The sequence below is a fragment of the Mycosarcoma maydis genome, chromosome 19 (genome assembly GCF_000328475.2).
Source record: "Mycosarcoma maydis chromosome 19, whole genome shotgun sequence".
NCBI lineage: Eukaryota > Fungi > Basidiomycota > Ustilaginomycetes > Ustilaginales > Mycosarcoma > Mycosarcoma maydis.
The window spans coordinates 262,512-287,750 of NC_026496.1; the positions used below are offsets into that span (position 1 = coordinate 262,512).

Below are 25,239 nucleotides of genomic sequence, written 5' to 3' on the forward strand. Positions count from 1 at the left end.
AATCTTTTGTGGTGAGGCCTGCGCGGCCAGGAGGAGTGTCTTGGCCGCTGAAATCAGCAGTGGCTAACCCTCGTCGCTCCTACTCTTAAGAGGAAAGAAGACGATTAGCATGAGCGAGTCTCGATCCATGATGTTGCGATCATGTCCTCTCAACTTTGCCGAGACGCCCGCAGCCGAGTGTGAGAGAGCCCTGCAGAACCGTCGACAAGTGGCAAACCCATATCGCGAATCTTGAAAGGCGAGGCTAACCTTAAGCCACAGATTTCCACTTGCGCTGTTACACAATCACATTCAACTGTTTGTCATCACGCGACGCCTTGCTACGACGCGCTCCTGCTGTGTGACGGCTGGTGCGTAAACGACTCGTGACTCAGCCATTGGAAATCTCGCGCTGCGCTGCTCAGCGCTGCCCGGCTCTTCCGCCTCCCAAAGTGCTCACCGCGCAAGATACGAATCCAAGTGCCGATGCATAGTGAGCTTTGGCTCGGCGCTTTCACATCATATCACTCAGTTCTCAGTGCCTAGTATACTGGGAAAAATCACCAGCTCGTCGCTCGTACCAGTCTGTACAGTTCAAACGCGCTAGCCACGCCTGCTGAGCCAAAGCTCTAGCTCGCAGCTCGCAGCGCAGAAGACAAGCCTATCGCCACTTTGTCTGGCTTTCAAGATGCTTCAGCTTTCAGCAAAGACCGCAGCTCGACATTTATCTCAGATACACCCACGAGCAGCGCAAGCAAATCCAAACGCTCAGGCACGAGCAAGCGGATACTGCGAGTAAATCGTGCCACCCGCCTGGTGATCGGAGCTGGAGACCCTGTTTTCAAGAAGCCATGCATAGGCGAGAGCAATGCCGTCGACCAAGGACACAAATCTGTCATGCTGGTGGCGTCTGCTGTACCCATTGAGCAGCACCAAACAGCTATGAACGAGTCTCAGGATGAGCCAATTCTTTCCATCCATTCTATTCCCCTCCAAAGTGGTTGGTGCGAGGCTCTTAAGCACCTGACGGCTGAAATGGAGGAGGTGTTAGAGCAAATAGACGCTCCTGCCACGGCCAAAGACGTGATACATGAGCATCCCCACCGGCTGCAAAAGCCAAGCAGCGACTTGAAGGACGTGAAAGCGGAGGGCGAGGAGGAGGCGAAGGATACTCAGACTCAAGAAGAGAGTGTGGCTTCTGTGCACCATGACGCCTATATCGAGGAGTTGTGGGAGCCTAAAGAAGACGCAAAGAAGCACACGAAAAAGCAGGAGAAGATCAAGGCCCAAGAGGACAAGACGCCGCAGGAGCAAGGCAATCGTGAATTTGTGAAAAAGAAAACCAAGGCTGCCAGTGATCTTGACACACTCAGAGGATGCAGACGCAGAAGGTGAGTGGGTGACGGAGGCGGACGGGACATGGCAGGTAAAGCAGAGCAAAGAAGCGAAGCAGCTTTACAATGCAACGAACACGCCTCCTGCTGCGAAGAAGCAGCCCACTACAAAACCGGCGCTTGAGGTGGCTTCCGCAGCGCAGTCAGAAGGGACGCAGATGGCTTTTACTGAACGCAGCGAGGAAGCCAAAGAATCTTAGTGCGTACGAGCTGAAAGTGGGCAAGAGACGGAATCGACGGCCGGGACATTAGAGGCTAAGAATGTCAGCGAAGAGGTACATCACGAAATGACAGACGCTCCCGAGGTGGTCAACTCCGCCACAGTGGAGCGGGAAGCGAGCGAACCCCAGATTTTCCAAATTAGTCCAGGCGCAGAAGACACCGGAATAGTCGACACCAAAACCTGGGGTACCGCGGATGTGCTGGCTGTCTCCATCAAGAGTATGCACATCACTGGTGCTTGTGATGGCCACAACAGCATTCAGGACACTTGTAAAGAAGACCAAACACGTGGCGAAAGCACAAGTTAGTGTTACCACGCAAGACGAGACCCGGAAGGAGATGTCAGCCGACGCCGAACCAGTCGCCGAGTCGGCTGCAGAGACTTCAGAGCAGATTGAGCATGGAGACGGCCCGACCAACAGTCTGAGCATGACAACGCGCTCCCTTGTTCATCTATTCAGAGGAGAGGAGCCTGAAGATGCCGACTGCACCGATAAGGTTGCTGAGCCCACGATAGACGAGATTCGAGTTGACGTTTTCGGGCTACAAAACACAGACACGGACAGGCCCGAATTCGAAGCTTCAGTCGCACGTGCAGATGAAGCCGAAACGTCTCTGAACCGACTGCGAGGACAACGGCTGGTTCAAGCAACCAGAAGGACGCCAAGTGAAACAAAACCAGAGGCGTTGCGATCGCTCTGGTCTGAGCTGAACATGATGCTTTCCAGATGCACGCAAATGAAGGTGATATGTGAGGCACAGTGCGAGGGTGCGGTTGCATGCATGTGTGTTGGCGCCTAGATTTGTGCAATGAGCCAAGAACTATGTACAAGAGTCACGAGTAGAGATCAGGCAACGGCAAATGGGAATCATGCGAAAGTCAGGGACAAAGATAGAAGTTGTCCGTACGTGTTGAGGTGGGCGGAGTGTCAAACTGCGCATTCACGATTCGCATTCACGATTCGTGATTTTTGCGCATGACACGTTCCGTGACTGACTTTGACGCGTGTGAGACGACAGTTGTGAGTTGGTTGTCACACGATTCTGACACTCACGACTGAGTTTGGGTTGGCTGTGAGTATTGGCTGTGGCCTTGATCATTTGTCGAGCGAAATCGTGAGTGGCGAGAGGAGGCGGGTTGGACGAGCTTACGAGGTATGTGCATGAAAGTCAGTCGTGGCTGGCGGGTAAAAACGCATGGGAAAAACGTGAAGCTCGGGAAGGCTGAACGCAGTCACGGTCGGAGTCACGAGTATGCTTCCCGTCCTGAGCCTGGTTTGGTCATCCATGGCGGGTTTTTATCCGTTGCTGCGCGGTTGACGGAGAATCTGTGAATCACGAATCAGGCAGGTTCGTGCGAGTCTCGTGTCTGTGTCAGGGTCCTGTTGAACAACGCTCAACGCTCACCGTTGCCACACAATCACGAATTGCCTCGATCGCCGCCGCATATACCAGCACCGTCATACAACTGCATACCCTTCCGTGTTCCAGCACCAGCCATGTGGAGTCGCAGAGATTTGCTCCAAGCCAACAGGCTCAGCATACGCTGAGCATGGCGCGTTGTGTCGCACCCAAGCCCGTGAAGCGAAGGTGTCCAGCTCATCGCCTCGTCGTGCTCATGCTTGTTTGCTTCCACACCAGCATCCTCTCAGCACACGCCTTCGCTGTGTGCCGCTCTGCTTGTCTTTATAAGTGGTCACTTGTGCGGTGTATCCATTCCCACTCGCCCCGAAACTTTGTCCGCTCCCTCCTCCACTTACTCTCTCACTCTCTCTTTCATCCATCCCCACTCTAGAAACTCGTCAACATGGTCGCGTTGAGCGTCGACACCCCGTCGCCGCCGCTGATGGCAACAATGCAAACGCCGCTCACCTCACTTCCACCTCCGCCCGTCCAGCCACGCGTGCCACGCACGCCGATTCGCATCATTGTGCTCTGTGACGGCACTGGTCAAGCGCGCAACTGGGTCAAAGCTACGCTCACGACCGCCGCACACCGACGTGGACATCTGCCCGGCCTACACGCATCGCTCGCCTCGCCCGAGGAAGGACACGACGACAGCACCAGCTCCGCAGCCACCGCAACAGCGACTGCAAAGGTTGATCGAGGCGATCTTGTCGATGCAGCTGCGCGCAAACGCAAGAAGAATTGCACCAAGTCGGCCAAAAAGGCAACAGCTGCAGGTGCAAAGCCGTCGCCTGCGGCTGCTTCGGGTGAGTTCTTCACCAACGTCGCACTTCTCGCCAAGTGCATCTCGAACTCGAGCGGTATCGGTGGCGTAAGCCCACCTCAGTCGCCTACCATCGGCAGCAGCGATGCTTCCAGTGTGATGCCCCAGGTGGTCTTCTATCAATCAGGCGTCGGTACGGGCACCGGAAAGATCCGCAACATCTTCGACCAAGGTACCGGCCTGTCTTTGGGCAGCAAGATTCAAGAAGCGTACAGCTTCATCGTTGACAATTACCAACCCGGCGACGAACTCTTCTTGTTTGGCTTTTCCAGAGGAGCCTACACGGCAAGGTGCATCACTGGTTTCATCAACTGGTGCGGTGTGTTGTCCAAGGTCGAGATGACGCACTTTGCCGACATTTGGGCTGCTTATCAACGACGTGATCCGGACGATGTGGCGAGTGAATCGGCTGCAGCAGAGGTGTTGTATGCTGCTACGCAGAAGTACCCTAGCGTGGAGAGCGAAGGTTTGGCGACGAGCACCTACCACTTCAACCTCGCACAGAACAAGAAGCTCGACGAACAGACCCGATGCGACCTCAGAGAGGTGCGACGAAAGGAGCTCGCCGAACGACGCAGACACGTTCAAGTCGTTCCACCACAGATCAAGGTGGTCGGTGTCTGGGACACAGTCTCGGCGCTCGGCTTTCCAGGCATGTTCCAGGACAATTCGATGATTGACTTCTTTGACTTTTACGACCCTGGTCTTGGCAGCAACATTCAGTTCGGCTTCCACGCACTCAGCTTGGAAGAGGACAGAAAGGATTTCCTCCCCACCCTGTGGTACCAGCCCAGCGTCAACGACACACCCAACACTTCCGCCGAACTTGGCGTTCGAGGCAAGCATATGCGATCCAAACAGCTGCTCAAACAGTGTTGGTTCCAAGGCGTTCATACTGACTGTGGTGGTGGATACCAGTTCCATGGCCTGTCGGACATCACCCTGATTTGGATGGTTTCGCAACTCGTTGATCCACAGACGCTTCCGGATGGAAGCACAACGCTTCGACCTCTGTTGAACATCGACATTGCTCTACTAGCAACCGTGCTGGATCGTCGACGAGAATGGGCGATGCAGCTGCCGCACCGTTCGCGACCGACGCTGAATTACCAGCACTACCGAACTTTCCACCAGAGCAAGTTCGATCCGGAGACCATGAAGCGCAGTGTGTGGGAAAACATGGCTGTCACGGGACGAACCAACGAGAGCATCCACGCCTCGGTGGTGCGAGGTGGTCGAATTGATCCCAAGACACATCCGGCGTTCGCCCAAATGCGCGAGGTAGATCCGCAAGCACTGGAAAACATGTGGAAGGAAGCGCAGGATTGGGAGGCGGCTTTGAGGCCGACGGAGAAGCTGCTATATTGGGATAAGAGGGCTCCGTATCCGTGGATCCCAGGTGTGGGTGATGCGTACCTCAACCCGTTGCTGGCTCCGCTCATGATTAGCGGTGGATGGTTCATTCCTGAGTTGGAGGGCAAAGGTGTCAAGGATGTGGTGATCGAACTGGCTGAACAGAGGGTGGCGGCGGCCGAGTCGACTGTCGGCGACGCGCAAGCGCAAAACGACACCACATCTCTGGAAGCCAAAGTTACCTCGACAGTGACGACTACCACTCGAACCACGACACGCACTTCCACAACTCTCACCAAGCCGCTTCCCTACATCCCACTCATCCCGGCCAAAGAGCTCGGCGAAAACCCGATCGACCCACAAGCACATCCTCACCTGTACACGTTCTGGTCGCACCTCTACACGGTCTCGCGCCTCCCGAATGCGCTCATCACGTACCTGTGCAACTTTTCCTTCATCAGCAACGCCAATCTCAGACCGACCCAGCTACAGGATTGGTTGTGGGCGCTCGGCGATAAGCTCGGAGGCTACGATGATGCACTCAAGACCCAAGCGCTGTTGGCAGGCTTGCCCAAGCGTGCCAAGAAAGACGCACAGCCTAAGGATGGTAAGCTCGCTAAGAAGCCGAAAGTGGATGTCCCGGAGACCTTCTAGACCGTCTTCATTGTTCACAGGTAGCAGCGTGCATCGATCCGGCTCGGCGGCTTGAAGTGACACAAACACACGCTCATACGTGATGTATCTTGGTAACCCAATTTGATCATTCATTTTTCCGTTTTCATACACTCGCGCATAGCGTGAGTCGTCGTGCGTGGTTGAGCATTCGTGATTCAATGTTTGACCACGAGATGTATGTCCTGTGGAAACGAATCGTCACCCAATCAGGAACGACAACCCGCTGGTCTCCTCTTTCGATCGTTGTGAGCAATGTCAGCCAGTCGCTGGAGACGTACAAGCAAGTATGCATGGTATGACCTGTTCCAGTAGCTGCTCGTCCAGGCTCAAACGCGCAGAGAACTCAAGAAAAATAAACAAGCACACACTCACGCACACAAACGAGACTCAGCAGCTTCGGCTTGTTCAAAACAAAGCATCTACAACTTCGTGTGGGCGTTTAATTTCACACCACACTCAGCGGCAGGTCTCGGACCCCAGTCTGTCCTGATAACTATTACGATTCACCTCGACGGTTGGCTTGACGAAACAGCTTGCAAACCGAATCATAGATCTCGATCTACCAGATCGTCATCTTGCTCGTCATCAGCAGGGGCGAGATCCTGAGCGTTCGAATTGTCGTCTGCAGTAATGTGCTCGTCTGAATCGTCCTGTTGGTCGCTCAGTTCAAAGTCCTCGCTGTGCACGCTTTCCGCTTCTTCGCTGTCTTCCTCTTCCCCTTCCTCCTCCTCGTCGGTGAAAATCTCTTGGTCTTCCTGCTCGTCGCTCTCTTCGTCATCATCGTCGTCGTCTTCCTGTTCGTCGCCGATGTCGTCAAATGAAATGAAGTCCTTCTGCTGCGTGAACGCTTTTGCCTTTCGGCGCTTCGTCCTACGGCTTTCGTTGATGTTGGCAAAATTGACCTGCTCATCCTCGTCCTCATCGTCAGGAAGGATCGGCTGATCGTCGTCCAGTTCCGTCTGCATCAATGGACGCTTGCGTTTTGTTCCGCCCAGAGCGTGTTCAGCATGCTCGTGTGATAAATCCGCCTGCGCCTCCTCGGCAGCCGCATCGTCTCGCACAAACAGATCGTCATCCTGCACCCCTCCTTGCGTCGCCTCCACACCGTTCGCCGAAACGTTACTTTCCGGTCGACTCGCCCTGATGACGTGTACCAACTTGCATCCTTTCCTCTCACACTTGCCTTTCTCCACGAACTCCGGACATTCGTACGTATGCCTTTGCTCGCAGTCCTTGCCCCGGCCGCACCAACCGTAGTCGCTGAAATCACGACAAATGTTGGTTTTGACTCCATCCTTGAGATCCGCATGTGTATACAGACAGTCTGCGCCGTTTCGACAATTTCTGGAGCGCAAGTAGTGTACACAGTGCGGTACCCTCTCTGCTCTTGGTGTATGCGACAACGGACAGGTTCCCTTGGGCAACGTGCACCCCGTCGGTCGAAGCACCTTTGGACACAAAGCGATCTTGCTGGAATCGTGAAGATATGGACACGATAGCCCACGCTTACACTGTCCTGTCTTGTTGAAAAACGTACACAATGTGCGTGCCTTGCTAACATCGAGTCTCCTCGAAACTCCTGGCTTGCGTGATGAGTTGCGCGTGGCTTGCATCGCCGAAATCTGGCCGACCATCTTGTCGAGACGCCCCATTTTGGCTTGCGCTTCCCGTTGCGCTTTCCGCTTGGCGAGCAGATCGGCTGATATGAGGTTGCCACGTTTGGTGCGGATATAGTCTTGACCGTTGATGCTGGTCTTCAGCGGCACTGCTGTGGAGCACTCGTTGGCGGTGGAGGTGTAAGGTGTCTGGTTCTGCGCGTCGTCGGGGTTGGAGAAAGGTTGAACCGCTTTTTTTACGAGCTTGGTGCCTGACGGATCAAACTCGAAGACAACACCGTCAATGACCACTTCACCCATGTTATCGCCCCGACGGACCGAAGACGACGGCTTTATGGGTTTGGCTCGGACCGTTTTTCTGCCTGTAGAATTGGATGAAGATGCCGCAGCTTTCGCTTCTGCCTTTGCCTTGCGCGTTGCTTCCATTGCTGCTAAGCGTGCAGGTTCTGTACGCTGGAATGTAGATGTGCTGACAAGGCTCATGTTGTGCGTTGACTTGCGCTTGATCCAGCCTTCTGATGTTCCCGGCATGGATGACTTTGTGCTGCTAGTGGCTGTCGAGGCCGCCGCTGGTTTCCCAACAACCGTCGAGTCCATAGAATTGGCATTTTCGGTCGAAGCTGCGGCACCTGGTGCTGCTCCCTGCATTGCTCCTTTGTGGTTCGAGTCGTTGAGGATCAATGTGCGATTCCGTTGCGCGATCGCTACCGCACCGCGACCTCTACCTCTGGCTGCATTGGCACTTGCGTAGAATCCACCTCGCCCTCGCACATATGTGCCACGATAGGGTGGACTACCAGCACCCCGATAGTACCCGCGCCCTCTTGGTGTGTATCCTTCTGGATACGACGGATATGGTTGGTGATGTTGTTGTTGCTTGTGCGTTTGGATCACGCCCGAAAGCTTGGCGATCTCAGCCTTGAGAAGCTCTTCTTCGCTCGTGGAAGTCATCGTGACTGCACGTCAAATCTCGCGGTGAAGAGCTGAATGGCCGCGATAATGTTGATGAGAGCAACGAAGAGAGTGGCCAGAACATCAACGCAAAATTGTTGTTCCGAAACGAAACACAGCACACCACCACATTCGTGATTTGCCGAATTCCGCGCTCTCGAATCCTCCACAAGCACACGACTCAGCATCTCTCGCAACTTGAGAAAGAAACATCCGGATCATAAGAGCAACCGCAACCAAATCCACACACAATATGGGTGAAAAAATTGAGGACTCAAAAAAGAAATTGTGGAGACTGCATGAGTCGAACACGCGACCTTTCGCAAGTTAGCTGAATGCTAAGCGAACGCTCTACCAACTGAGCTAAACCCCCATCTTGCATTAACATGAGAATTATTACATATCTATACACTTCAGTGCTTATCTCGGATATTAAGGTTAATCGTTGACTCGTCTTGGGCGCAACGTGCAAGGGATACAGAGTTCTGCTCTGGAAAAAGTTACCGACGAGATCACAGACAAGTTCATGCAGTGTTGTCACCGAACTGTTACCACGACACCAGAGCAACGAGCCAAAGGTGTGCGTGAAGCATGATCGCTGATCGATGCCTCCACCGTAAGACGTGTAATTGGCAACGGGCTTATAGGCGTGCGCCACGCTGTTCAATTGATTCGAGACGCTCACTTCCCAAAGCTTGTCGACAGAATATGAAATTGATTGGGTTACGTGGTCAAGGGGGCTCCGCAAGGAGTTACCGTTGAAGCAAGGGAAATGGGACGGTTTGTATCCGACCAAATCGTTAATGGTCGGCGCTTTCGCCGAGATAGCAAGCACACATTCACGCTTGCTGTGCAGGTGCATAGAGGGCTGAAGGCGAGTCGAACCATCTGAGAGAGTGAGGTCAAACCAAACTCGGAGGCTCATCCGATGCCGCCGACTGGACTGAGAACTGAGTCCTGATATCTGTGATTCACGATATTGCCAGTTTTGGGAAGGGCTGAGCGATTTCAAAGTCAGATTTCCCCATGAAGAAAGACGGGTTCGTGCACAAAGGCAGGTCGTTTCTTTCGGAACATGGTTCGTGAGAAGTGTGTCTCTTTGAAGCAAGGATAGCAACATGAGCAGACTGTCATGAATAACAACCACAATCGGGAACGAGCAAACAGTCATGAGTGTGAATCGATCAAGCAAACGATTGCGCCGTTTGCGACGAGTTGGGGTGGAGGTAAGTTGTTTCAAGCACGGTTTGCTCATTTGAAATGTAGCCAACAAGCAAGTGTGTGAGGTTAAGTTAACTGTAAGCGAAGCGAGAACAGCCGTATCCTTTTTTCCCGCTCTCTCTCCGCAGTTCCTTCAGCAGTCATGAGTCGGACATGTGCGAAGAAGGAAGACCCGAAGAAGCACGAAGCAGGTTCGTAGATCATGGGTTCATTTTATTTAATTACTTAACTAGTTTCTTTTCTCCGTTGCCACGAAATATCACGAACAACCAAGGCTAACTTTGACTTATTCTATCGTGTGTGGGTTGCTCACCCAAGAAATCAGGCGTTGTTCGCTTATCGGCAGTAGCTCCATTTTGCCGTTGCCGCTCCCACGCTTTTTGCGCGTCTTCGCTTGCGCGCGTCCTCTGCGAAAGGGTTAGCATGTCAGCTGTCGCAGATTGACGCAGGCCTGCAACACTCACCGTATCCCGCTCGCCAGTCGCACAACCCAGGTTAACCGACGGCCTCTCCAATCACTCGGAGCGCCGCCGATCAACACCGCGCAATACATTCCAAAAGCTCATCCCGTTCCCTTGCCTCAACAAGTCTCTGCCTCATTTCTTAATCAAGCTCTGATTTTGATTCTCCATCCCCCGCCAAGACACACTGGAGGCTTGTCTTTCCGTAAACGACCACCGATACCACCGACCCTACACGCCCTGTATCGACCCGTAGACGACTACCGACACCACCGATACTGCACAACTGCATTTGCATCTGACAAAGCTGCCTCCTTAAACGTTTTGTCAGTCGAGCTTCCGATCTTGACAGAGAATAAAAACACCGGTCCGACGCACCTGCAAGTTGTTGCTTGATCTCATTTACCCTGGTCCCACCGTCGTCTGCAGCGAAACCCCCACATAAGTTACCAAAGATCGCCCATCCTTTATCCTTATAAGTTTTGTGCTTGTCAACTCGGCTACCAGCATCTGTCGTCTTCGTCCTCACTTGCAAGCAACGCTGGAAGGAAAGATTACTCCCTCGTTTATCCCCAACTTCTTCTTGTCTTCTGCCCATACCTAACATCCGCCTCTCACCTTCCCTATTATGGCTGACGAGAAAGCATTTGATGCCACTTCCAGCAGCTCATCTGGACCCAAGCCAGGTGTGCTCAGCAGCCATGAAGGCTCTCATGTCCACACAACCACCTTGGCAAAGGTACTCACGGTCCAACGTTCGTCCAATCCGCTCAAGCGCACTTACAGTCTACCTATCGTTCAGGTTGCTCTCGTTGGACTGGTATGCTTCCTCACAAGTGGTCTTTACAACGCTCTTTCTGGAATCGGAGGTGGAGGCCAAGTCAACTCTGACGCATCCAACAAGGCGGCTGTGGCTTTGTACTCGACCTTCTCGGTGGTATCCTTCTTTGCCGGTACGATCCACAACAAGCTTGGATCGCGCGTGACGCTTGGTCTGGGTGCACTTGGCTACTGTCTGTACGTCGGAGCGTTCCTTTCGTACAACATCAACCAAAACCAGGGGTTTGTCATTGCTGCTGGTGCCATCCTCGGTGTCTGTGCTTCGCTACTTTGGACGGCACAGGGAGCACTCATGCTCGCTTATCCCACTGAATCACAAAAAGGTCGCTTCATCAGTGTCTTTTGGGTCATCTTCAACTTGGGCGCCGTCCTTGGTTCGGCCATTCAACTCGGTCTCACCTACAACTCGACGGGAAACACGGTCTCCAACGGCGTCTATGCTGCGTTTATCGTGCTTACCGGTCTCGGCTCGCTTGCCGCCGCGGTGCTCATGGATCCTGCCAAGGTTATCCGAGATGATGGCACGCGCGTTCTGGTTCCGAGCCAGACCACCTGGGCTAAGGAACTTCAAGGCCTCTTTGTGCTTCTTCGATCCGATCCGTGGGTGGTCATGCTGTTCCCAATGTTTCTTGCCTCGAACTGGTTCTACACCTGGCAGTTCAACGACTACAATGGTGTCCTCTTTACGCTCCGAACCCGCTCTCTCAACAACCTGCTCTACTGGCTCAGTCAGATGGCGGGTAGCTTAGCTTTCGGTCTGATTCTTGACAGCAAGCGAATGTCGCGAAGGTCGCGTGCTTGGATTGGATGGAGCATCGTTCTCATCTTCACATGGGCTGTCTGGGGCGGATCGTACGAAGTACAAAAGACGTATAGCCGGGCCAGTGTAGCTGATGAGACGGAGCGCATCGATTTTAGTGACTCGAGCAAGTACGTGGGCTATTGCTTCCTCTACATCTTCTCAGGCATGCTCGACGCCATCTGGCAGAACCTGGCCTATTGGCTAATGGGCGCGTGCTCCAACGACCTTTCCAAGCTGGGCTACCTGGCCGGATTCTACAAGTCGATTCAGTCAGCTGGCGCAGCAGGTGCATTTGGGATGGATAAGGACAAGCATCCCTTCATGACCAACCTCGCTGTGACGTGGGGTCTCTGTGCTGTCGGCTTGCTCTTCGTTATCCCGGTCATTGCTTTGCGTGTCAAGGAGCACACCGATCCGCTTGAAGAGGTGACTGTGCCTGGCCGAGCTGAAGAAATTGCTGCTGTCGAAGAGTTTGCCCACGCTAATGCCGGCGACAAGCACATTTGATCCCAGATGTACCCTGCTCCTTGGTCCCAGATGCAATCTGCTCCTTGGATCTCTGTCTGTATTGTATTTTATCCATTGCCTGGTTACCGTGCAAACTTTGTGATTGTCTGCCTCATACACCTGCTCCGAAGCGATGCTGATTCCAGCGACAGCGACACGTGAGCTGCAGTCCAAACGAGAGCCACGAGCTTCTTTTGCGTGAACGTATTGTGTACCAACTTGTCAATCATCTCTGAAATTTGGCCGCGCAACGTCAGATTTGACAAGGACCCTTGCCGCTGAAAACAACTGCTTACACCTGCACATCTCACGCAATTCGTGATTCGAGCGTCGGAAGAAATAGCTCCGCCCTTCATAAACTGGCCAAAGCGTTTATCACCGGCATCGGCCAATTGCATTGCCGCATTCACAAACACCCGCGCCCATGCTTTGCAAAATTGGGCGCAGCAAAATGAAGTGGTTCAAGCAGCGTAAGCGCGTCGTGATACTCCATTAAGTGTCTTCAGAAATGGCATCGGGACAGCCGAACAGGATCGCGCACAGCGTTGAAGCGGGACGTGCGGTGCTCGTGCATGCGAAACGAGCGTAATGAATTCAGACGAGCACCGCTTGGACTACGGAGAAGCCGAGATAATAGTCTCCCACTGCCTTCCTTCCCACCACCATCCGCAATTTGCTCGCTCACCTTGCCACGAGGTACTCAGGTCAACGCGACCTACTTTCCCACGCCTCGTCGAACATGTCGTTCGACATCGATAAGTCGCAGGCCGAGGCTGTGCTACCCGGCTATGCCCCGTCGGGATCGACCCGCAAGCGTCGTTTAGCGCTCACCCCGCGATCCTGTCTCCTCTCACTCCTGAGCTTTATCGCCCTCGTGTACTATCTTGGCATCTTCACCACCTACAGCACCACTCAACACCACATCTACCAGCCTTCGCCTCACCCGCACATCCAGTCCCTCTTTGCTGCTTCCCTCGCCAAGTGTGATGCAATCTCTGCACCTGTTGGCCCTCCTGCAGATTTCCACAAGCGAACCCGCTCCGACCGAGCAGAATCCGATCTTCAGGATGTAGTCATTCGCAACGCGACGCTTTGGACCGGTAACGATCAAGGCCACGAGGTGCTATCTGGATATGATGTCTTGCTATCCCAAGGTATTATCAAGCGTATCGCTCGTACAAAGAAGAATGAGTTTCTTTGGAACGGGGCAAATGTAGACAAAGTCAAGGTCATCGATGCTGCGGGTCGATGGGTAACCCCTGGTCTCGTCGACATGCATGTGCATCTGTCTGTTGGAGCTCTTCCCGCACTCCCCGGTCATGACGACATTAACAGCATCGGCAAGAACACCAACCCTTATCTTCGCACCATCGATGGCATGAATCAGCACGATGCTTCTTTCCACAAGTCTCTTGCCGGGGGTATCACCACTGGTCTTGTCCTGCCCGGTTCAGCCAACTCGATAGGTGGTCAGGCTTTCCCCATCAAGTACCGCCAGCCTTCCTCACATCTCCCTCAAGACCGGATTATCGAGCCGCCTACATCGCTTGCCCATCTTGGCCAGGGCAAGGGTGGCTCGGCTTCTGAGCACTCAGCTATTGAGCCCAACATTGAGACCGGACTCCACCGCAATGATAGCAGCTCCAGCTGGCGCTACATGAAGATGGCTTGTGGTGAAAACGCTCGCCGCATCTACAAGATGACTCGGTTTGATGAAGCATGGGACTTCCGACGCACCTTTTCCGCCGCTAGAGATCTCAAAAACAAGCAAGACGCTTTTTGCGACAGCGCCAAATCTTTCGCCTCTCTTCACGGTCCCAACTCCTCTCCTTCCACGCTGGCAGATGCCGAATTTCCGGATGACCTCGAACTCGAAGCAGTAGTTGCTCTCCTTCGTGGAAAAGTCAAGCTCAATACCCACTGCTACACCCAGGTCGATTTCGAAGCCTTTGTGCGTCACTCAAATGAGTTCCAGTTCCCTGTTGCCGCTTTCCACCACGCACACGAGTCCTACCTTGTACCAGATCTGCTCAAGCAGACATACGGAAATGTCACCCCAGCAATCGCCATCTTCAGCACCAACGCCAATTACAAGCTCGAAGCGTACTTTGGCACTCCTTTCACCGGCGCCATTCTTGCATCGCAGAACATCACACCCATTTACAAGTCAGATCACCCAGTGACGGACTCGAGACGCATCTTGAATCAGGCCGCACAAGCGCATCACTTTGGTCTGAACGAGGTCGACGCAATGAGGAGTGTCATTTCGGCTCCGGCGGAGAGGTTGGGTTTGCATCATAGACTAGGGTACATTCGGCAAGGGTGGGATGCGGATGTAGTGGTTTGGAATACGCATCCGTTGAGGATGGGCGCAACCCCGGTCGAAGTTGTGATCGATGGTGTGCCGCAGCTTGGACCAAATGCCCCTGTGCCCAGCCCTGACCTGCCGCAAGCCGAGGTGGACGCCCGAATCGAAAAGTACAGACCATCTTGGCCAGCACCCGCTGCTCCTAGAGCAGGAAACTTCAGCTTTGACATCGAGCAGGTGAGGAAATCCTACGACGAGATCATCACCTTCGAATCACTTGCTTTCCCCTCTGCGAAGCGGGCCTCGACAAATTGTACGGTTTTCACCAACCTCAGCCAACGATTCATCCGCCACAGCGGCACCGCTCGCATCTCAGAAGAGGCGTTTCCCTCTTCCGGAACTATCGTTGTCGCCGACGGAAAGATTTTGTGTAGTGGGCAAACGTGCAGCGCCTCCGTGTGCCCTTCATCCGTCGTGCACAGCATCGATACACGTGGCGGAGTCGTGCTTCCCGGCCTTACGTCGTTTGGGTCCAACCTCGGCCTCACCGATATCGTTTCTGAACCAGACGCATCCGATGGCTACACCCTGGACCCACTTACTTCGTCCAACGCCATCCCGCAGACTGCTGAATACCTTCGTTCCTGGCCCACCGCACGTGCGGTGGATGGGCTTCAGTGGGGAGGACACGACCTGACCCGAGCACGCGCATCCGGTGTTACTAAGGCCATCGTTTTCCCGCAGAGCGATACGTTTTTCTCTGGCATCTCGGTCAAGTTTGATACGGGTGCCGAGAATGTCTTGTCCAAAGGGGCGGTCGAGGTGGAAGAAGTGGCAGCACATGTGACGCTGGTGCACAATCGCGACGGACCGAGCATTTCAGAGCAGCTTGGGCTGCTCCGACAACTGCTCACCACTTCGCCCTCTCAGGAACCTTGGAGCTCGTCCGGCCTACATGTATGGGAGCGTGTTGCCAAGGGTCAACTACCGCTGGTTGTGACAGCTTTGAGAGCCGACCACATTTCACAAGTCCTCCGATTGATCGACTCCTTCCCCTCGGTCAAATTGGTCATCTCTGGTGCGGCGGAAGGCCACCTTATCGCACACGAACTAGCCAAGCGAAAAGTGCCCGTGCTGCTGATCCCTCAAACTTGGCCTCGAACATGGGACGAGTTGCGCGGACTCAGCGGTCCCCCACTCACCCGCGAGACCACGCTCTCGAGCTTGATCAAGGCTGGTGTGAAAGTCGCATTGAAGATCGAGGAGGGCTGGATGGCAAGCAACTTGCTCTGGGACGCTACCAGGGCTGCACTCGAGACCAACGGGCTGCTCAGCAAAAAGGATGTGCTGCAGTTGGTCACTAGTGGTATCGACCATGTATTGGGCATCGAGAGTGGAGATGAACAGGAGGAATTTGTGGTGTACGATGGAAATCCGTTCGAGTACGGTGCTAAGGTGCTCGCTGTTCACTCGAAGCGCGGGACCGAAGTCGTGGAAGTGTAGAGTAGGGGATTCACTACACGCCATCACAATTCAGCACGACCCGTGAATCATCATCATTAACGTTATTGCGAAACAATCGAATGCATCTAGCCTCAATCAATTCACAGCTGATCGTATGACCAGTCCATGAACGCTTTTGCTCTAGGAAAAGTGATGTTGAAAATAGGATGGGTTGCGTTCACCTTATTGCTCTGAGAACCATGCGTACCCTCTGTTGCTTCGACCACGATTTCGTCCCTCGCCGAGAGCGTCCATGCCAGCATGGTCGCGTATACCTTTTTGTTCCATCCACCATCTTGCTGCTCTTGCTCCCGTTTGTAATGCTGGGATAAAAATTTTGATGTCTCAATGCTGAGTCGAACAGAATGCTGGGAAAGACTGAGTCCAGAAAGGTTGTAACACGTGTGATACGCGTCGGGTCGCTTGCCTGGCTTGTCGCGGAGTCCACCGCCATCGGAAGCTGTCCGCTGCGCAGCGACGAGAATGTATTCTTGCAGACCAACACGGTCGAACAGCGTCAGCGGAGAGAGGTCTTCGATGTCGACAGCAGTAGCGTCGTTGCTGTCATATCCACAGTCGTTAGCCACACCAGCATCAAGGCTTGGCTCAGTCCTCCACGATCCACTGCTGTTGCTGCTACTTGACGATGGAGCAAGGATGACCGGTGTTGCTGGCACGGTGAGCATCCCGTTCCAGTCGTGGACCTCGACAGCGCTGCTAGTGGCTGCAGATGAGGAGGGGCGAGCTTGCTCGATAAGGTCAGCTTCGATCATAGCCGAGAGGATGGTGAAGAGTCCACCTCCCGAAAACCAGCCATAGCAGCCATCAACGAGCTTGTTGGTACGTCCGCGAAAGCCGCAACCCTCGAATGGGATTCCCTGCTGTGCAGTGGCCCAGCGAATAAGAGCATCGCGATCGAGCTGAGCAGTTGGTTCATGAGAGGACGACACTACTTTAAAGTCCGCAGACGAAGATGCTGCTGTAGTCGAACCACCAAGGCTGGAGTCAAGTAATGAAAGCGATAGGGAGCTTGCTGCCGCACAGTATGTATATCCGCCATGTGCTTCTCCCAGCGGAGGGCGAGCAACGTCCTGAGAAACGCGCAAAATGTCATCGTCCGCGGAGGCTTGATATGTTGGTTGGCTTGCGGCTGCAATTCCGCCCTCGTACGTCTGACAGCTCGCGATGAAGGGAGCCATGCCGTCAAAAAGTTTCGGGGTCGAGATGCCGAGAAGAGTGGTGATGCAGATGACGCAATATCCCGCTCGCACGTCCACCTCGCCATTGACGTGCACCAAGAAGCTTCCGTCTGGCTGCTTCAGGCTCGATATCCAATTATACATCGTTGTGCGATCAATCGCGTCCCACCCACCATGGCCCACTTCGACCGACTTGCCATCGGCGACGTGCTCTGCTGTGGGGGCAGGACCTGGACCGCCAATGATGGCGAGCGCTGAAACAGCTGCGTACGTGGCCATCAGGTGGGCGATCTGATCTGGCCCTCCGCCGAACCCACCCGAGCCTTTGTTCTGAAACGAGAGCAGCGTCGCAATGGCCCTGGCGCGGCCTTTTGGATCGAGCGATACAGAGAGAAGATCGTAGGAGTGCAGAATCCAGTACAGCAGCCAAGAGCGATTCGTATCGAAAGCGGTGTAAGCGCCAGGGAGTGGTTCGAGCAGCTTAGTGAGGAAGGAGATATGTGCCTGCCTCTCGAGCAACAGCGTTGGCTTTGATAACGCCTTTGCGTGTGAGGATGCTTCGGCACGTTGCTGATCTTGCTCAGCTGGTGAGAGCCAGGGGTTGATGATGGCACTGTTGCTGCTGCCTGCTTTGGCAAAGTCGAACTTTGAAGGGCGAAGCCGAGAGAAGAGAGCATTGATTGCTTCTTCTGTTTCGAGCTGATCATCAGATGTCTGAGTAAAGACATTGTCGAGGGGCATCGGCCATGCCGCTGCCTTGATTGCTGGCATTTGGACACGTAGCGAGGGTCGATAGGCACAAGCACGGCCCAAAGAAAGAGTCGGTCGGTGCGACGTGAGGAGATGTGATGCGAAGCGTGAAATAGGAAGCAAACACCCCCGAGGTTTTTATGCCTTGTGCTCCTTGCGGCTAAGGAGCACGCGGGACGGTTGCAGAGAGTTAGTGCACAGAAATGGCGCCTCTTGCTTTCCCGTGACGACGGTTCACCTCTGCATACAATCGACGGGTGAACGTAGCAGAGAAGAACAAAGGGAAGCACAGTTGCAGTTGCACGTGGGAAGAACCACCAAATCACAGGTCAGGGTCCCTTTGATGTTGTTCCTTCTGTTCACAGGCTTGAATCAAAGGAAATGAATGATTCATGATTGGCAGGGTGGAGGAAATTCACCGTCTGGATCGGGACAGCCCGATCAGGATAGGAATTGAATGCAGAACAACACTTATTTATTTTAAAAATAAATAAATGCGGTCGGTCAGCTTTCACTGACAAGATCAACAGTCAAGCCACGAGTCTTTTCGGGAGGAAAAAATCACACATAATCGTGATTCCTGATTGTGACAAAAACCGTTCGAAGACGGTCACGGGTGGGGGATAAAAAAAAACTCCCCAACCGAGCACGGAGCTGTCCAAAAAAAAACCCAATCAAAAGCTTAGCCCTGCACGCTTGATGTTGCACTGTGACCCCACCAAGACATCAATCATTCTACCAAGTCGGCGCCATCTGACCCGAAGAAGCCTGCGTCTTGCGACTCGAGCTCCAGCTCTGCCTCTCGGACCGTTCCCGATCACAGCCAGGTACGTCTCGACGTAGCTGTCGTTGCCTCGAACACGACAGGCCTGGAGTCGAGTCAGCAGCGTGAGTCGAGTCGAAAGGCGCTCACTGGTCACTCTGCCTTCGAATCTCCCCCGCCATGCTACCCACCAAGCCCCAGCAGATCAAGACAGCGCTCCTGTCAATATCTTCGCTCTATGTCGCAGGCTGGGGTATCTACTATCTCGCGCAAGAGACGATACGCAGACGAGAGCTTGCATCGCGCAAACGCAAGTATCCTCTGCGAGCACCACTACTTCCGCCGCACGCCATTTCTGCTGGTGTGCGTGTGGCAGAGCGTGTAGGCGTACTCGCGCACACAAATCCGAAAGGCCCCTCGACCAATGACAGTGTGGATCGAACCGCGGTGCAACAGATCCTCAAACAGCGGGGTCTCGGAGATGACGCTAGTAGCCCAGAGGCCGATGTGATTTCGCCAACACGAGGTCCCTCGTGGTATGGAGGCGCTACAGATACAGAAGTACTCAGAATTCATCGTCGATTCTCTTCGTTCAAGGTGCTCGGACGATACGCCAACGTCGTTCCAGAATGGCGCGAGCAAGGTGCTTGGGAATGGGTTGTATGGAAGCTCTGCTACAGCTTGTTCTACAAGCCGCGCATCTGGTGGGACGGCGGCTTCAAAGCTGACCAAAAGACACAAGAGGGTCGACAAAAGGTCGAAATGCTTCTTCCAGTCGAGAAAATCAACTGGAATGCCCTCTTTGCCCCTTCTACAACCAGCTCGGCCAGCTCGACTGAACCCGAAGGCTCAACAGCAGTCGCGGTTCGCGATCCTGCGCAATCTTCGTTCACCTGGATTGGGCAATCGACGTGCTTGATTCAGCTCGATGGTGTCACCATTCTCACAGATCCTGTCTTTGGCCAACAGCCTGTCGCTAGTGTCTTCAGCCCAACACGCATGCGCCCGATGCCATGCAGTATCCATGAGCTCCTTGCCAATGCTGCCATCGATGTTGTTTTACTCACCCACAATCACTTTGACCATCTCGACATCAATGTGTTGCCTCTCATACCAAAATACACAACCTTTGTCGTTCCTGTCGGGCTCACTCCTCTCCTGCAACAGCACGGCGTGGAAGCTGAGCGCATCCTGGAGCTCGACTGGTGGCAACAGAAAAAACTGTCTCTTTCGATCCGAGTGGCATCCAAAGGCAAGGATACAGGCCCCTATACAACCAAGCATCGACGGTGCTTTGATGTCACGGCCGTACCAGCCAGCCACTGGAGTGCTAGGACGCCACTCGACACCAACACGACACTTTGGAATTCGTACGCGGTCCGTGTACGTACAGACGATCAAGCGTCCACTGCTTACCGCTCTCGCTCGCCAACTTCTGCGTCCGAAGCTCGTTCCCTCTTCTTCTGTGGAGACACGGGATACTCCCCTTCGCTTTTCACCGCCATCGGTCGCGCTCTCGGACCGTTCGATGTGGCCTGTCTGCCTATCGGCTCGTACGAGCCTCGTTGGCATATGCAGATTCAACATATGCATGTAATCGAATCGGTTCAAGTGACCCGCGATATCGGAAGCAAGCGTGCCTTTGCTATGCATTGGGGAACGTGGTCCATGTCGGATGAGACCTGGGACGATCCCTATTGGCAACTGCACAAAGAAATCCAGCAGACCTCGGATGATCCGGAACGTCTGCTTGCTGTTCCCTTTGGTAAGACGTTCTGGCTCTAGATTGGATAAAGCAAGACGATAAGGGCAGCTGCCTCTGGTTCCTCGCCCATACCGCAATCGTCACCTCCCAACCCACCAATCGGCATACATGGTTTTGCCCTCCTAATCCTTTCCTTTGCCAATGTACAATACGCAAATTTCACATAGACATTTTAACAGTCACTGAGTACGGGTTGGAGGAAGGCACCGATTCGACTTCGACGGATTCACGGCACGACGATACTATTAAGGTGTCCCATGATGTCTGACTTACCGAGTGGACAATAGTGCTGTCACGTCCGAGTTAACTTAAGCGAAGTCGATGCGACTTAGTCTGAGTGTAACTTTACCACGCAAGGTTAACGCAGTAAAGGAGAAATTCTTTGGTTTGGCATACTGTACAAACAGTCACAAGTGTGCGAGTGCGACTTCATGCCTCTCAATTTACGCTCTCCTGGGCTTCAGAGATTCAAGCGCTGAAGTATTATTATCAACCAACAAAGCTCAAACGTAATGCACTCATGCCTCGACCTTGCTCACTCGGAGCATCCGTGGTGTATAAATGTTTCGTGGCAAGTAAAACCCCGCTCGTCAAGGACATGAACGGCTACAACGCGCCAAAAAGGAACATTCAGCGGAGAAGTGACAAAGCTTGGCAGGACGCAGTTTTGAAAACACGTCTTAACGGGTATGGAGGGCTATCAGCGGCAAGCCTATTCGGAATTGAATGTGGACGCACTTGCCCTAGCGTTGTCGAGCAGCTCAGGGTACGGAGCTCTGCAAGGTTCGACTCATCTAACCGCGAAGTGGGTTGCTGCTTTCGCTTCCACATAACTTACCCGAGCTGACTTTTCGGCATATCGGATAAAAAAAAGCAATTAAAGAAACGGAAAAAAGTCGTGGTCAAAGAGCACTTTTGTGCGTGGACGTACTGTACCTTACTCGTGACAGGGGATTTTGCTTGGACAACTCTCACCTGGTAGAAACAGTAGAAACAGTCGAGATAATCGTGTACTGTATGTCTTAACACGACCACAACGTCTTCGTGCTTCACGCTTCACGCTTTTCAGAGCATAGTCCGTGTGGAGCACCGCTGCCAACTTTGCAAGTTAGTACGACTCGCATTTTATAATTGGATAAGCGATTGATAGGAAGCTGGGAAATCTGTGTCTTTTCGTAAGCTGGCATCGTCGTACCATGCACAGGCAGGCAAAGACATGAAAGAATTCTCTGTTCTCTCTTGAGAGTTTCCGCTGGAGTTCATGCCAAGTCCCAGATACCGTACGCGTCGCCACATCATGTCCTGCGCTCTTTCACACCATAGCAGCCAGCCAATGTGTAGTCGAGGTTTCAGCTTTAGCACGCTATCTGGTCTCCAGTTACGTGCCGCTCTGAATTGCACTGTTCACACGCCATGCATTCGCAAGGTACGCATCTGCATTGAAAAGGGTGTCAAGCTGGGATTGGCCGCAATCCCGGGACGGAGCAATGCGCAGTTACAGCACAAATACGCGGACCTGCCTTGGTGGAATGTGTACAAGACTGTGAGAGCATCGCAACCCCGGGCCTATGCGAGACGCGGCAAAATACTGTAGGTTGCGGACAATCAAAACTGATGTGGCGGGCGATAGATTGACCTGAATGAAACCTCAAGTGTACGTGTGTCAGCACCCAGGTATCATTCTGCTTCGCCTCGAGGAAAGCAGGATGGAAAATCAAGGCTCCACGTTACCTTACTGTCATGTATCTGTTCGACCCTCTTGGCTGTGTGCTGATGGGTTTTCCACCGATAGGTGATTTTGTCAAGCGAGATCGTTGTCCGCGTTGCCGCAGTGCAAAAATGTTAGTTTTTTGTTCGTCCCTCTTCGACCATTTGGTATCGGATCCGAACGACTCACCCAAACCGCTCGGACTTGCTCGTGCTTTTCTGTTCTCGCTTAGCAGCCCGATCCGGTAATTTCTGCCAAGTACTGTGGATCTCGCATGCCTGTCGCCAAACCGCAAATTCGTCGTCAAAAGCCCGTCGGCCTGTAGCATCTATATCCGCGGGAGCGCAAAATCGTACGCCGGAACAAACATGAATGAGCATCTTCTTGACGGACCGCGGATGGAGTAAGTGCTCTGAGATAGTGTTTAGTTATCCGATCGAAGCGCGAAAGTCTCTGTAAGTCGTCAGTTTAATGCATTACCAAGATTCAACCCCGGCATCGTCTTTGCCATGGATGCGCGCAGTCTGAGATTCCGGCGCGTGAATTTGGCATCACTAGGGTGTCTGCATTCATTATTATCGTATAATTTTCGCGCGTACTTGATCTCTGAGCGCGGTCCAATCAGTCGTGAGTTGCTGGCTGCCTCGGTTGGGGGTAACTTTGAGCAGGCGAGGGGCGCGAAGCAAGTGATCTCGCTACTGTCTTTTTTAGGAAGCTCGGATGAGAATCATCGTCGGCTTTTCTCTCATCGGCTCCGTTTTCGACCGTTCTTATCCGTCCATTTCCGTGCTCGGGGCTAGAAAGACAGGATGTCTCTCGTAACAACGCCAATTGCACGATCGTCGGCGCACGGCTAGTGGATCAAGTCGCAGCTAATGAAGACGCTTCTGTCTCGGAGCCTATGGTTCCGTTTCAAGTCAAATCGCTTAACAAGGAAGCTAAGAACATGATAGAATTGAAGCAATGTGATGAGCAAAACACTATGCTCAGAGGGTCAGTTTAGCCTGCCTTCCAAACCACGTTTTGTTCGATATCGCGAACTACACGGAACCATGTGTGCTTACACGCCGAAAGTGCAAGCATGTCATTCGAAACATGATTATCTCTTGACTCTACCACTTGGGTTTCACTCAGGCCCGCCTGCTGACATAGAGAAGGATTAGGCGAGTCAGTGAATCGGCGGGCAGCCAAGCGAGACGAGCGAGAAACAAACAGGGTCAGTATGGCGCAAGCCTCACAGGCCCGGTAGACATAAAGAGGAAATTTACAAATACGGAATGAGAACAATACGAACACGCTGACATGGCTAATACAGCTGAGGACCCGGTGTTCAGGGCAGAAGAGATGCATCATACCGCATCACCTTAGTTTCAAGGCAGAGCCAAGAGACCTCGAGGTTCGTGAATTACTGTATTTACTCGAAAATACTGAATGCATATCCATGTCTACGGTCTTTGACAGCTGAGACGATTCGACTTCTGACGAAGAGAAGCCATACGCTCGAAAGGCTTGACGCGATCCCGACGGAAGCGACCATCCAACAAACGGCGCCAAATTCGAAGCCAGACAAGAGATGCGCATCGCTAGACCCGTCCGGACCGTTCCACCCTCTGGACCGCTTCGCAAAGACACGCGGTTGTCTTGACCAAAAACTCGGCCCATGGTTGAAGTTTGAGGCCTTGCTTTGTATTTCACAATGTCAACAGATTCAGCTGCGCTGGGTAGCCACAACCGCGATTCATAGCCCGTGGTTTTAACGACCAAGAGCTTGGAACGAAAAGCTAAACTCACCACGAACTGTCCCTTGATCGCGGCGGAGCTCCAAGCTACTCTGATGTCTGTGAGAATGGCAAGGAGATCTTGAACGCATGCATGGCCAACTGCAAACCCGCTGCGAAACGTGTTCATCTGGGAAGCTAGCACCTAAATGCCTCATAGAGCTGGAACGAGTCGGAGGCTCCACTAGAAGAAATTTGGCACATAAAAATAAGATCACCAGATGGGGCGGCCGGTGTGAGATATGAAATCGGAGACAATCAGAGCACAGAATGTATTGATGATCTTCAAGAGCAATCTGACCTGATTGTAGGGTGATTGTTACTGCCGAACTCATGCATCAACTCGTGCTCGAAGCCTTGCGGTCTGGCTCGACTAATGTGCTGATTGTTGCAGTCAGATTTCGAGCTTTCAACGTCTTTCAGGAACAGAAATGGGCAGTATTTACCCAGGCGAGACAGCCACGTTCGGAACAAATCCGACCTGTGCAGACTCGGTACACCAGTTGTGGCACGTCGCTTCCAACGGAAACTCACGGGCGAGATAGTCACGGCGTGGGGAAAGGGGCGAGTATCTGGTGGCTTGCAATTAATTACATCTGGTAGGCGCGCATTCGTGAGTTGGAAACTCCAATTCTGGTTTTTCTTCGAGTTCTGTAACGAGAAAAATTGACCGAGGGCAAGGCGAGCAATTCCTAATCTCCGAGGTCTGGACGGACGCATCTGGCCGTCAATACAAACTCAGTCGTACGGTCTCGGCGAACGACAGCATCGACGAGCGAGTAATAAGATACGATCTGTCAACACAGCCGGCATGAATCTACGAACGCTATCTCCTGCCTGGAAACCATGCCAACTAGAAGGGATCTGCATCGGTCAATTTCGATTCTTGAATATGTTTCGATTGGTTTGGCTCGTTCGCTCCAAGACAAAGTTGAAAATGGTCGGAGAATGTTTATAGCATCCGACGGATGCCAAACAGTATCCAATCATTATGATTTGGTCGCGGTAATGTGGGATTCTGTTGAGGCGAGCTCCGATGCAGGATGCATGGAGAGAGAGAGAAAAAAAAGCGCTAACGGACACACCGATCGTCTGTTGAGTTTTCCTGATTAATCAGATCCAAAGCGACGAGCGCAGACGTTGCCGCGGTTCGCCAGGTCTTTCTCTCGTCACTCGGCGTAGTTCATTAGAATCCAGGCTGCATACTGTATTTG

At 53.1% G+C, this 25,239-nt stretch overlaps 10 protein-coding genes and 1 non-coding gene across 11 annotated transcripts; 7 read left to right on the forward strand and 4 right to left on the reverse strand.

Moving 5' to 3' along the window:
- Nucleotides 1-876: 876 nt before the first annotated feature.
- UMAG_10201 (uncharacterized protein) lies at nucleotides 877-1,374 on the forward strand (the record flags this gene model as incomplete). The annotated part of the gene is made up of 1 exon (XM_011393823.1): nucleotides 877-1,374. The coding sequence occupies one exon, from the start codon at nucleotides 877-879 to the stop codon at nucleotides 1,372-1,374; it is 498 nt and encodes a 165-aa protein (XP_011392125.1).
- Nucleotides 1,375-1,790: 416 nt separating this feature from the next.
- On the forward strand, nucleotides 1,791-2,396 carry UMAG_10202 (uncharacterized protein; the record flags this gene model as incomplete). Its single annotated transcript, XM_011393824.1, has 1 exon — nucleotides 1,791-2,396. One exon carries the CDS (start codon nucleotides 1,791-1,793, stop codon nucleotides 2,394-2,396), a length of 606 nt encoding a protein of 201 aa, XP_011392126.1.
- A 1,006-nt stretch (nucleotides 2,397-3,402) lies between these two features.
- Nucleotides 3,403-5,832, forward strand: UMAG_05344 (uncharacterized protein; the record flags this gene model as incomplete). The annotated part of the gene is made up of 1 exon (XM_011393744.1): nucleotides 3,403-5,832. One exon carries the CDS (start codon nucleotides 3,403-3,405, stop codon nucleotides 5,830-5,832), a length of 2,430 nt encoding a protein of 809 aa, XP_011392046.1.
- Nucleotides 5,833-6,398: 566 nt separating this feature from the next.
- Nucleotides 6,399-8,420, reverse strand: UMAG_05345 (uncharacterized protein; the record flags this gene model as incomplete). Its single annotated transcript, XM_011393745.1, has 1 exon — nucleotides 6,399-8,420. One exon carries the CDS (start codon nucleotides 8,418-8,420, stop codon nucleotides 6,399-6,401), a length of 2,022 nt encoding a protein of 673 aa, XP_011392047.1.
- A 289-nt stretch (nucleotides 8,421-8,709) lies between these two features.
- Nucleotides 8,710-8,793, reverse strand: UMAG_16099. The gene is given in 2 exon segments: nucleotides 8,710-8,745; nucleotides 8,757-8,793. It is a non-coding gene; the product is annotated as a tRNA-Ala (tRNA).
- A 1,937-nt stretch (nucleotides 8,794-10,730) lies between these two features.
- Nucleotides 10,731-12,251, forward strand: UMAG_05346 (uncharacterized protein; the record flags this gene model as incomplete). Its single annotated transcript, XM_011393746.1, has 1 exon — nucleotides 10,731-12,251. The coding sequence occupies one exon, from the start codon at nucleotides 10,731-10,733 to the stop codon at nucleotides 12,249-12,251; it is 1,521 nt and encodes a 506-aa protein (XP_011392048.1).
- Nucleotides 12,252-12,990: 739 nt separating this feature from the next.
- Nucleotides 12,991-16,062, forward strand: UMAG_05347 (uncharacterized protein; the record flags this gene model as incomplete). Its single annotated transcript, XM_011393747.1, has 1 exon — nucleotides 12,991-16,062. The coding sequence occupies one exon, from the start codon at nucleotides 12,991-12,993 to the stop codon at nucleotides 16,060-16,062; it is 3,072 nt and encodes a 1,023-aa protein (XP_011392049.1).
- Nucleotides 16,063-16,163: 101 nt separating this feature from the next.
- UMAG_05348 (uncharacterized protein) lies at nucleotides 16,164-18,032 on the reverse strand (the record flags this gene model as incomplete). The annotated part of the gene is made up of 1 exon (XM_011393748.1): nucleotides 16,164-18,032. The coding sequence occupies one exon, from the start codon at nucleotides 18,030-18,032 to the stop codon at nucleotides 16,164-16,166; it is 1,869 nt and encodes a 622-aa protein (XP_011392050.1).
- A 922-nt stretch (nucleotides 18,033-18,954) lies between these two features.
- Nucleotides 18,955-20,559, forward strand: UMAG_05349 (uncharacterized protein; the record flags this gene model as incomplete). The annotated part of the gene is made up of 1 exon (XM_011393749.1): nucleotides 18,955-20,559. One exon carries the CDS (start codon nucleotides 18,955-18,957, stop codon nucleotides 20,557-20,559), a length of 1,605 nt encoding a protein of 534 aa, XP_011392051.1.
- Nucleotides 20,560-21,137: 578 nt separating this feature from the next.
- On the forward strand, nucleotides 21,138-22,133 carry UMAG_05350 (uncharacterized protein; the record flags this gene model as incomplete). Its single annotated transcript, XM_011393750.1, has 4 exons — nucleotides 21,138-21,305; nucleotides 21,490-21,554; nucleotides 21,690-21,714; nucleotides 21,918-22,133. The coding sequence occupies 4 exons, from the start codon at nucleotides 21,138-21,140 to the stop codon at nucleotides 22,131-22,133; spliced, it is 474 nt and encodes a 157-aa protein (XP_011392052.1).
- A 1,473-nt stretch (nucleotides 22,134-23,606) lies between these two features.
- On the reverse strand, nucleotides 23,607-24,155 carry UMAG_10203 (uncharacterized protein; the record flags this gene model as incomplete). Its single annotated transcript, XM_011393825.1, has 1 exon — nucleotides 23,607-24,155. One exon carries the CDS (start codon nucleotides 24,153-24,155, stop codon nucleotides 23,607-23,609), a length of 549 nt encoding a protein of 182 aa, XP_011392127.1.
- Between the last annotated feature and the right edge of the window lie 1,084 nt (nucleotides 24,156-25,239).